The following is a 12,637-nucleotide window of genomic DNA, read 5'->3' as shown; positions in this document are numbered from 1 at the left end:
CAGCCGCCTGAGCAGCTGGTATTACAGGTGCCCGCCACCACACCTGGCTAATTTCTGTACTTTTAGTAGGGATGGGGTTTCACCATGATGGCCAGACTGGTCTGGAACTCTTTTTTTTTTTTTTTTTTTTTTTTTTTTGAGATGGAGTCTTGCTCATCACCCAGGCTGGAGTGCAGTGGCGTGATCTCGGCTCACTGCAAGCTCTGCCTCCCGGGTTCACGCCATTCTCCTGTCTCAGCCTCCCAAGTAGCTGGGACTACAGGCGCCTGCCAACGTGCCCGGCTAATTTTTTGTATTTTTAGCAGAGACGGGGTTTCACCGTCTTAGCCAGTATGGTCTTGATCTCCTGACCTTGTGATCCACCCGCCTTGGCCTCCCAAAGTGCTGGGATTACAGGCGTGAGCCACCGCGCCCGGCCAGTCTTGAACTCTTGATCTCAAGTGATCTGCCTGCCTCGGTCTCCCAAAGCGCTGATAATACAGGCATGAGCCACTGCACCCGACCCCAGTTGGTTCACTTTAAGAAAAAGCAACTACAGAGCGATAAAATATGTTGACATTGTGATAACTGAAAAATACCTAGCTTTTAAGGCTTTACTTGATGAATGAATGCTTGCATGAATATATGTGACCAAATTGGTACACATTTGCAGTGATTTGCATGTGGTTTGTCTTTGCCAAAATTCATGTCGGAATTTGATGCCCAATGTGGCAATGCTAGGAGGCAGGGCCTACTGGGAGGAGTTTGGGTTGTTAATACATTAATGGCCTCCTAAGGAGGTGAGGGGGTGAGTTCTTGCTCTCACAGAAGTGTATTCGTTCCCACAAGAGTAGTTTGTTAAACAGTCTCGCTTCCTTGGTCTCTCTCTTGCTTCCTCTCTCGCCATGTGACGATCTCTTTGCACATGTGCATTCCCCTTCTGCTTCCCATCATGAGTTGAAGCAGCATGAGACCCTCACCAGATGTAGCTGCCCAAGCCTGAATTTTCCAACCACCGGAATCGTGAACAAATAAACCTCTTTTCTTGATAAATTACCCAGCTTCGGGTGTTCTGTTGTAGCAACACTAAATGAACTAAAACAATACTCAATCCCTTGATCTTCTACATCATGTATCAGCAAATATTCTCTGTAAAGGACCAGATAGTAAGTATCTTGGGCTTTTTGGGCTATACAGTCTCTGTGGCAACGATTCGACTCTGCTATTGTAGTGAGAACCATAGACAATACACAAACAAATGAGTGTGGCTATCTTCTGATACAACTTGATTTACTAAAACGGGTTGGATTTGGCCTGTCAGCCATAGTGGCTGACCCATGTTTTACATTCAAAAAAGAAATACCTAGTGTTCAGATTAAATGTTTTCTAGGCAACAAGATAACTATCGAGGGGTGAACATGCCCCTAAATGCATTGTTGTTGCAAAAGTCCATGGGTTTAAAAAAGGCTGTTATAAGCAGCATGATAAAAGAACATACAATATTGCCACTTGACATGGTTTGGATCTGTGTCCCTACCAAATTTCATAACCAATTATAATCCCCAGTGTTGGAGATGGGGCCTGGTGGATGGTGACTTGTTCATGGGGGTGGATCCTTCATGAATGATTTAGCACCAGCCCACCCTCCATCCCCACGCCCATACTGTCCTTGTGATTGTGAGTTCTCATGACAACTGGTTGGTGAAAAGTGTAGCACCTTCCCGCTTCTCTCTCTGGCTCCTGCCCCCACCATGTGAGATGCCTCATTCCCCCTTTGCCTTCCACTATAATTGGAAGCTTCCTGAGCTTTCTTAGAAGCAGAAGCTGCCAAGCTTCCTGTACAGCCTGCAGAACTGTGTGTCAATTAAACCTCTTTTCTTTATAAATTACCCAGTGTCAGGTATATCTTTATAGCAGTGTGAGAACAGACTAATATACCACTAAACATTCTGAATCTTTGCAAATCCATATGAAATTAGACACAGTACATGTACTCTAGACACAAACAAACCTGAAGAGTTATGTATACACGTGTAAGATTATGGTAACAAAAAGAAGGAGCAATTAGTTTTCTGGGATGGACAGGGCCAGAGTGGCACTGTGTTGCCCCGTCTCGAAGGAGTGGTTAATCAGGTGGGAATGGTATCCAGGGCAAAGAGAAAAGCAAATGCAGTATGATAAATCATGGTGTATTGCAGTATAGCAAGTAGTTTACAAAAACTGGAATGCAGTATTCACTGAGAGAAAACTTTCTTCAGTTTCTTCATTTTAAGATGAGGATATAGGCCAGACATGGTGGCTCACCCCTGTCATCCCAGCACTTTGGGAGGCCGAGGCAGGCGGAGGCCAAGGAGGGCGGAGTTCGAGACCAGCCTGGCCAACATGGTGAAACCCTATCTCTACTAAAAATACAAAAATTAGCCAGGTGTGGTGGTGCGTGCCTATAATCCCAGCTACTTGGAAGGCTGAGGCAGGAGAATTGTTTGAATCCGGGAGGCAGAGGTTGCAGTGAGCTGAGACCCTACCATTGCACTCCAGCCTGGGCAACAAGAGTGAAAATCCATCTCAAAAAAAAAAAAAAAAAATTAGATAAGGATATAGTCCTTACCTCATAGTGTGTCGTGAAAATTAAGAAGTTAATCTATATAAAGGGTTTAGATTTATGCCTGGTACACAGTAAGCACTTAATAAATGTTAGCTATTATTAATATTATGATTCTTTTTAAAAGAACTTTGAATTTTACCCTTGAGATGACAACCATAAAAAAGTTTTAAGCAGGTAAGTGACATCAGATTTAATTTTTAGGTGAATGACACCGGTGGTGAGTGGAGGGTGGACTGAAGGGGGTTGAACCTGATGGCAAAGAGCCAAGTAGGAGGCTATTTACTATTCATGGGAGAGATTTGAGGAGCTGCACTAAGTATAGAAAGGGATGGATTGAAGAGCTACGTGTGAGGCAGAATCACCAGGGCTTGGTAAGGGGGAGGGACAGGGAACAACTCTACATGCCCCCTAAGATTCATTCACAGGCAAATAGAGAACACAGTGGAAGGAATCACTTTTGAAGAAAAGTTAAAGGTCAGTTTTGACTTCTGTTGAGTGGAAGATCTAAAGGACATCAAAGAGGATAATTCTAGAAGGTTTGAGACTCAGAGGAGACAAATGAGCTGGAGAAACAGACCTGGCCACTGGCCCCCTGATGGCTCAAGTAGATGCTGTCAAAACTGGAGAAAAGAAAGAGCCTGGCACATGCTGGGCACTCACTAAGTGTACGCTAAATTCACCTTTATTGGGTAGTTTGTATGGTATATATAGTTAATTTTTAGAGTGGATAAATATCCACCTGTCAGCTTTTTTTGTCTCTCTTTCAGAATGGACTTTTTTGAGTCAATTTGGCTTTTCATCAATTCTTCGTGATTGTGAGTCCAACTCCAAGGGGAGTTTCCTGCAATGTCAGTCATGCCTGGTGTTCATTTGGTGCTATTTTTGTTTTATCACAAACATTTAAACCTCATCCCCTGTTGTAGGTGGGGCTTCATTTGGCCCATGAGAAGGATGTTCTGGTTCTGAAAGCTTAGCTGTCTGCTTATTACCTATTCCCCTTTTATGAACTGTCCCAAGTTGTGTCTACAGTCAACAATAAACTTGACTTGGTTAAGCGTTCCAGAAAATGAGAGGCATCAGAGTTGCATGCCACTTAGAATTTATGAAAGCAGCCCAACCAAATAAACTTCAAAGTTGTTTTGCCAGGGATAGAGGTCTTTGTCCTCCAAGCAGTGGGACATCTGGATTTCTGCATGAAGCTTCTTGGTTTGTTTCATAAATAAATGCCACCCCTAAGTGTCACTAGTCTGGGATGAAATATCAAAGAGCGGGGAGACCCAAACATGGCTGGATAATCACCAGATCATCATTCACCACTATACTACTTCTAGATCTGTCCTCCCCAGCTAGAAACTGTCATTCTCTTGGAATACGGTGACTATGACATATCTCATTTTAGGAAGCCGAGAGAGAACTTACACTGCATGGAATGGTGAGAATCAATAGAAGGAACTAGAACTATGATTTATTTCTTAATAAATGTGTGACTGGGAAAGAAGCCTGGGAGGATGCTCATCCCACTAAAACAGTCCTGTTCAGTTTAAGTTAAATACATTTTATTTATTCAAAAAACATTTTTTAACATTTCCAAAATGTTTTAAAAACCAATGTTTTGTTTTTCTGCAGGTTCATGAGTTTTGGTAAAATATAGATTATCAATCCTAGTTCTACATTTATGGCATAGGAGATAAACTTTTATTAAATAATCATAGTAAAATATTTATCGCAGTAGAACAATTTGGATGTCACAATGAAAAGAGTCAGTGGAATTTTCCTCTATTTTTTTTTTTTTTTTTTTTTTTTTTTGAGACAGAGTCTCCCTCTGTTGCCCAGGCTGGAGTGCAGCAGTGAGATCTTGGCTCACTACAACCTCTGCCTCCTAAGTTCAAGCGATTCTCCTGCCTCAGCCTCCCAAGTAGCTGGGATTACAGGCACCCACCACCACACCCAGCTAATTTTTGTATTTTTAGTAGAGACAGGGTTTCACCATGTTGGTCAGGCTGGTCTCGAACTGCTGACCTCGTGATCCGCCCACCTCAGCCTCCCAAAGTGTTGGGATTACAGACGTGAGCCACTGTGCCCGGCCAATTTTCCTCTATTTTATATGATAGAGATGGAGAATTTGGAGGCAGAATGCAATAGGACAAAGGATATTCACATGAACTTTTCAATCTTTGAGGGACAAGAGATATTAATCTCTTGTAAGCATTGTTCAAAAATTTGATTTTGCTTACTATGCAAACTCCTAACATGATTATCTAAATTAAAGAACAAAAACAAACCATATTTTACTCATGTGTCAATAACAGAAGCTAGTATTTTTCCCTTCAACTATTTCTCTACACAGTGTCAGACTTTTTAGAATTTATTTGAAATGTATTCGTGGAGAACATTCAATATAGGAATCTTAATCAGAATGGGATATAATGGGAGGTGAGGTCACCAAGATGGCAAAGTAGGAGACACCAGCCTTTATTCACCCCCAACTAAAAAACAAATACAGACAGCTATTCACAAACCCAAAGAGCCCAGAGAGCTCCAGGCCCACTGAAGAATCTGCAGCAACACAATGGAGCAAAAGAAACTAAGAATATCTACATAGGACAGGATCACCTGTGAGGTCTACATACCTGAGGCACAAGGAGATAGCTAGGAAAAAAGAAGAAAGGCAGATGCTATTGGTATTGGCCATGTGGCAGGAACTACCATAGTTTCCAGAGATCGGCTCTGTAGAGGACACTGGCATCACTGGCCACTGAGGTAAACAACAGCCCTTTTGCTGGGGAACCCCAGAGAGGGAGATGCATCTGAACACTCACCACCATCCAAGAAGCAGCTACTCTTGAATTACTTTGGGAAAAGCTCTGCCAACTCTCCCATGCCCTAGTGAGCCCTGATCCTGAAGCCACAGCTGCTCTGCTAGTGTCCACACTGCAGCCCCGGGCTCTGTGGCTGCACTGGGACTACCTCTGACATTGGAACCATTGCTATAGTGAGCTAGTTCATGCTCCAGGACCCAGAGCCACGCCTTTATTGTGCATGCCCCATCTCCAGGTCCTGGATTAGCTGCAACAGAGAGTTAGAACCCACCCCAACTCATGAGCTGCTCTAACTCTATGCATGTTTCTGCTCCTTTTCTTGGCTCTAAAAGCTACCTCACAAGCATCTGGTACCTCACATTCTGTTATCAATACAGTAGCGACGTATCTTTGCTCTAAGCCCTGGGTTTTTAAACTGCCCCAGATCCTGCAGCCATAGCCCTTCCACTCATGCTTGTGCTTCAGTCCTCAGCTCCACAGCCACTCTACAAGTGCGACTGCTGCTTCAAGTAAGCCTATGAGTCAGAACTAGTGCCAAGATGCATTCAACTTCTGCAATGAGAGAAAAATCAGGATGACCTTGGCAGCCATACCCAAAGACCCCAACATGCCTCACTGCCACTGTAGGTATCTACAGCATTAGCCACTGAGGAGCACTGGAATCTTTGCCAGCACTGACCTTGGTGGGCTGATCTGCACAGGGAATGCATAGCTGGTAATCCTCAGTAGTCCCAGAACTGCTATACCCCACCCAGCAAGAACCCTCACACCCTCCTTCCCCCACAGAGGAAAGTCTTTCCACATTGAAACCAGCCTATAAAGTCCGCAAGAGGTGACTGGTCCACAAAATGCACAGGCATTAATGTAAGTCAACAAGAAACATGAAAAGTGAAGAGTATAATACCACGAGAAGATCACAATAATCTCTCAGTAGCAGACCTGGATAAATAATTCTGAATAATTGTTTTACAGAAGCTCAGTTAACTTAAATCAAACACAGAGAAATAATTAGAAGATCATTTACATTGATCAAGTGGGATTTATCCCTGGGATGCAAGGATGATTCAACATACACAAATCAGTAAATGTGATACTCCACATTAACAGAATGAAGGACAAAAACCATATAATCATCTCGAAAAAGGCATTTGACAAAATTCAGTGTAAAAAGCTTCAACAAATTAGGTACATGAGGATTGTACCTCAACACAATAAAGGCCATATATGACAAGTTCATAGCTAACATTATACTCAATGATGAAAAGTTGAAAGCTCTTCCTCTACAATTAAGAACAAGACAAGGATGTCCACTCTCCCCACTTCTATTCAACATACTACTGGAAGTTTTAGCCAGAGCAATTAGGCCAAAGAAAGAAAGAAAAGACATCCAAATCAGAAAAGAAGTAAACTGTCTCTGCAGATGACATAATCTTATATATTCAAAACCTTAACGCTCACTATTTAAGGTCAATGTTTATCTTTTTACCTAATATACAGCTAATAATTTAATATTTTGTTTTCTACATATATCTTAGAGTTTTTCATGAAATAACACTCCCATTTAAGATACAATTTCAGTGCCTTAAACATTCAGGTCCCAAATGTAAAAACAATTTATCAATTAAATAATAAACTGTCAAATTAAAAAAAAAAAAAACAAAACCCTAAAGAGACTCTACCAAAAGCTGTTAGAACTAATAAACAAATCTAATAAACTTGCAGGAAAATCAACATAGAAAAATCAGTAGTGTTTCTATATGCTAACAGTGGTCTATCTGTAAAACAAACTAAGAAAACAATCCCATTTACAATAGCTAAGCAAAACAATAGAATATTTAGGAGGTGAAAAATCTACGTGCTGAAAACTATAAAACACTGATGAAATAAATTGAAGAATACACAAATTAAATGGAAAGATACCCTGTGATCATGGATTCAAAGAACTAATATTACTACAATATCCATATTATAAAGCAATCTACAGATTCAATATAATCTCTATCTAAATTCCAATGACAATTTTCCCAGAAATAAAAAAATCCATCCTAAAATTCATCTGGATCCACAAAAGACCTTGAATAGCTAAAGCAATCTTGAGCAAAAAGAACAAAGCTGGAGGCATCACACTACCTGATTTCAAAATCTACTACAAAGCTATAGTAATCAAAACAGTATGGTACTCACATAAAAACACACACATAGACCAAAAGAACATAACAGAGAGGCCAGAAATAATCCATGCATTTATGGTCAATTGATTTTCAAGGTAGATGCTGAGAACACATTAGGGAAAACACACTCTCTTCAATAAATGGTGCTTGGAAAACTAGATATCCATATGCAAAAGAATGAAACTAGACCTTCATCTCACACCATATGTAAAAATCAACTCAAAATGGATTAAAAACTTACAGGCAGACCTAAAACTGTAAAACTTCTAAAAGAAAAGAGAAAAACTCCATGACATTGGTTTTGGATGTAACAACCCCAAAAGAACAGGCAACAAAAATAAAAATGGACAAATGGAATTTTATCAAACTAAGAAGCTTCTGTAAGCAAAGGAAACAATTAACAAAGTAAAGAGTCAATCTATGGAATGGGAGACTACATCTGTGAACCATACATCTGGTAAGGGGCTAATATCCGTAATATACAAGGAACTCAAACAAATCAATAGTAAGGAAACAATCTGATTAAATTGGTCAAAGGACCCAAATAGACATTTCTCAAAAGAAGATATACAAATAGCCAACAGGTATATGAAGAAATGCTCAACATCATCAATTATCAGAGAAATGCAAATTAAACCACAAGATAGCCCTCCCACCTATTGGTGGGAATGCAAAATGGTGCAGCCACTATGGAAAAACAGTACAGAGGTTCCTCAGAATATTAAAAATAGAACTATCATCTGATCTAGCAATCTCATTACTAGGTACATATCCAAAGGACATAAAATCTGTATATCGAAGAGGTATCTACACTCCTGTTCATTGCAGCAGTATTCACGATAGCCAAGAGATGGAATCAAGCTAAGTGTCCATCAACAGATGAACGGGTAAAGAAAATATGGTATATATACACGATGGTATTAATACTATGCACCCTTAAAAAATCCTTAAAAAATAAACAAATCCTGTCACTTGCAACATGAATATTATGTTAAATGAAATAAGCCAGGCACATAAAGACAAACACAGCATGGTATTACTTACATGTGGAGTGTAAACAAGTAAACAGAGAGTAAAATGGTGGTTACCAGAAAGTGAGGATTGGGGGGAGTGGGCTGATTTTGGTCAAAGGACACAAAATTTCTGTTAGGAAGAATAGTTTCAAGTGATCTATTATACAACATGGTGACTACAATTTATAATATATATGAAAATTGCTGGAAACAAATTTTAAGCGTTCTCACCACAAAAACAAGTAAGTGACATAATAATGTCTAAATAGTTAGATTTAGCCATCCCACAATGCATACACATATTAAAACATCATATTGTACAAGATACACACAATATTTACTTGTCAATTAAAAAAACAGGGTGCAATCTTTTTTTTTTTTTTTTTTTTTAAGAGATGGGGTCTTGTTCTATCATCCAGGGTGGAGTGCAGTGGTGCAATCATAGTTCACTGCAGCCTTGAACTCCTGGGCTCAAGGAATCCTCCTGCTTCAGCTGACTAATCTTAAGATATTTCATGAATAAGTCTAGCTAAGTTCAAGGTGAGAATCAACATGACTGCTGAAGAGATTTATCCCACTCAATAAGCTGACAATTGTTAAGTAACTACTATAGCATTGGTACATAAATGTTATTTCTCTTTCTTCCCCTTTTATCCAAAAAACTCACCTTCAGAGTTGGAGAAGACCCAACATAAATGGGAGGAGGATTTCCTTGCCAGCCCTCAAGACGATAGATATGTCCAACACGAGAACAAGGAACAAATAATAATTTGCCACCACACTGCCATATCTATGAAGGAAAAACACATTGTGAAAGTTGTTTCAAATACACACATAAACCATAACTGAAATTTTATCTTGTAAGTGTAAATCTAAAATCTAAATTATATACAATGTCCACACAGAATTCTTAAACTAAACAAGTTCCTAAAATAATTTGCTTTTAAAAGTTCATGTAACAACCAAGAAGGCAACAGGGAATATAGTATTAATAATAAACTGCTAAAAAGGGGCCTCTTACTGTATACTCATAGCCCCTAGCAACCTTCTCCCAATATAACCTTGCAAAGTCATGTGGATTCTTTATTCCTAACTCATTCATCATTTCCATTGCTAATATATTTCCTACTTGGGTGATTATTATAATAACCTCCTAACTGGCTTCTTCACCTTCAGCTTCTCTCTACTCAACTATCCTTATTTATAGCAAGAGATTATTACAGCTGAAGGGCAGCTTTGGGTCATGTTATTCCCTTGCTTAATATCTTTGATTGTTCTCCACTGCTTATCAAATTAAATAAAAATCTCTTAACTCAGCTTTAAAGGCTCTCTTCAATATGGCCCTAATACACCTTCCCATTTTATCTTTTAGATGTCTTCCTTATTCATGTTGCCTGATTCTGCCAAAGTGTGCTCCTTGCTGTTCTCTGAATACATTCCTTGTGTTCCCTTCTTTGTACTTTTCCCATGCTACTTGCTTAGAAGTCCCCCTCCCGCCCCTTATCTGTACTTACTAACATCATACCCATCTTTCTACTTCTGCCTCAAATTCTACATCCAGCATAACGCTGCTCCCCTCTCCTCCCCTCCCCTCTCCTCTCCTCTTGCTCTGTCACCCAGGCTGGAGTGCAGTGGTGCAATCTCAGCTTACTGCAATCTCTGCCTCCCGGATCAAGCAATTCCTCTGCCTCAGCCTCCCAAGTAGCTGGGACTACAGGTGCGCACCACCATGCCTGGCTAATTTTTTGTGTGGCTAGGATGGTCTCGATCTCTTGACCTCCTGATCCACCCACGCTGGCCTCCCAAAGTGCTGGGATTACAGGCGTGAGCTACCGTGCCTGGCTGACACTGTTCTTTAAACACACCAACTGAATGCCATTCTGTCTTCTTGTATTATGAATTTAAGTATAATTCTAATACCTTCTTATCAAGTTCCTTGAGAGCAAGGACTGGTTTACTCCTCTTCTATCCCTCACAGTGCTAAGCACAGGACATTTAAGACAAGAGGTAATGAAAACCTGTTGAACTCAAACTGTGATATAGTTCTCTCTCTCTTTCTTTTGGAAAATGGGGGTAGGAATGGGGGTTGAGGTGGGTGCTGGAGCATGGAAGGTAGTATGGCTCCAAGACTGCTTCAACAACAGGAGAGGTGCTGCAGGAAGACAGCTCCAAAGTCAGCCTGAGGATGCAGTCATTGCGGGGCTCTGCTTCTGTCTTCTATCACATGTCCTACAGTGATAAAGGGTGACTATATCAGTGGGTGGTCAACTGTGGCCCTAATGCATGCAGATTCTTCCAAGGGCTTCTATAATAAAAAGCTCCAGTATATAGAAAGTTAGGGTGGGGGGGTATTTTCATTTCTAAAGGTTGCTAGCCACAATTTTGAGCTGAGCCCTGTATATATATATGGTAAGTTTGGAGCTTGCATTTCACCTAATTTTTTCCCTCAAAGGCATCCATTTTCATTAAATCATTCTTTATATAATTTGGAGAAATGCATTATATCATTGTGGTTTTATCCCCCTACAAGAAACCAGCTTTATCTGAAAGCCACAGAAGTTAGTAACTACTTGGAAAATTCCATCTGTTGAAATAAAATGTTACCTTGTATGAGATCTCAAAATTTTCACCACCCCAAATCTGGAGACCTGGATCATAGAGACCCAATTCAAAGAAGAACTCTCGTTCAATGGCAAATAATCCCCCAGCCATGGCTGGGGACCTAAGAAAAAGAAACACTGCAATAACCATCATAGACAAACCCCCAATAACCCTTCACCAATAGGCAAGAAGCCTTGTAGAATACAGCCTAAAAATGCATAGAAAAGACAAAACTGATGGCCAAACATGAAGAAATTATAAAGCCTTTACAAAAAAAAAAAAGAAGAAAAATCTGTTCATAATTCCCTAACGAATTTACCACAATTTCTAACTGAAACTATAGTTCATTACAAAATAGAGCATTGTTTCATTTCACCATTAGAGGGCGCCTTGGTTCCTTTGTCGATTTAAAAATTAAGCCTTAGTTTTAGCTAATACAGAATTTTTTCTTTCACTCTTAAAAACACTGAGCCATACAGCCGTGGTCTGCTAACTGCTTCTGCATTGATTTATGAGTCATTCTTGGATGAACAAAACCATACACCATGGAAGTAGTCTGTCATTTTTAAATTTTATAGCTCAGGGACTCACCAAATAAGGGTGTAAATCATCGTAGAACAGCCACAGTTCATTCAGAGTTTGCAAATGTAGCACAGAAACGACACAGGAGAATTAGACATAGGTATTTACTGTGTCAGGAGGTAGGAATGCAAAAAGGTGATCTGTGGATCTGTGGGGCTTCTTGAATGGATCTTCAATTGGACACTTTTTAGGTCCAAGAGAAAAAAGATTTGGTAGCTTCTTAGGGACAAGTCACTCCCACCATTGGGAGAAATGACAGCATAATTTATCTTACTCCCTGCTCCCCTCTCTGAACAATTAATTACTAATTCATCATGTTTCTTAAATTTTAGGGTACTCATTATTATTAGGGTAACTTCATCATCATACATAATATTCAATCTATTCAAATAGGTTCATTGGAACATATTTCAAGGTTCCATTGATTCTATCTTGAAAACAAAAAAAAATTTTTTTTTTTTGAGATATGGTCTCACTCCATTGCCCAGCCTGTAGTGCAGTGGCATGATTGCGGCTCACTGCAGTCTTGATCTTCTAGGCTCAAGCAGTCCTCCCACCTCAGCCTCCTGAGTAGCTGGGAATACAAGTGCGCACCAACACATCCAGCTACCTTTTTATGTATTTTGTAGAGACGGGGTTTCGCCATGTTGCTCAGACTGGTCTAGAACTCATGGAATCAAAAGTCCCACCTGCCTAGGCCTCCCTAAGTGCTAGGATTATAGGCGCGAGCCATCGCACCCAGCCTTGAAAATATATCTTGAATCTGCTGACTTATTTCCAACTTCACTGCCACCAGCCTAGACCAGGCCAACACTGCTTGGACTTTCCAATACCTCCCCCCGAGCTTGTCTCCTTTATTCTCTTCTG

General features: G+C 40.2%; 1 protein-coding gene across 2 annotated transcripts in view; it reads right to left on the bottom strand.

Annotated features, from left to right (window-relative positions):
• GALNT7 (polypeptide N-acetylgalactosaminyltransferase 7) overlaps positions 1–12,637 on the bottom strand; it is a 154,038-nt gene that overhangs the window by 10,982 nt on the left and 130,419 nt on the right. For both annotated transcript variants that reach the window (XM_010363996.2, XM_030918397.1), the window contains exons 7-8: positions 11,192–11,309; positions 9,255–9,377 (exon numbers count right to left, since the gene is read on the bottom strand). In XM_010363996.2, the coding sequence (XP_010362298.1) occupies positions 9,255–9,377; positions 11,192–11,309 (241 nt within the window). The remainder of the gene's footprint in view (positions 1–9,254; positions 9,378–11,191; positions 11,310–12,637) is intronic.

This window comes from Rhinopithecus roxellana, chromosome 2 (genome assembly GCF_007565055.1).
Source record: "Rhinopithecus roxellana isolate Shanxi Qingling chromosome 2, ASM756505v1, whole genome shotgun sequence".
Lineage (NCBI taxonomy): Eukaryota > Metazoa > Chordata > Mammalia > Primates > Cercopithecidae > Rhinopithecus > Rhinopithecus roxellana.
This window is presented reverse-complemented; position numbering and strand designations above follow the sequence as displayed.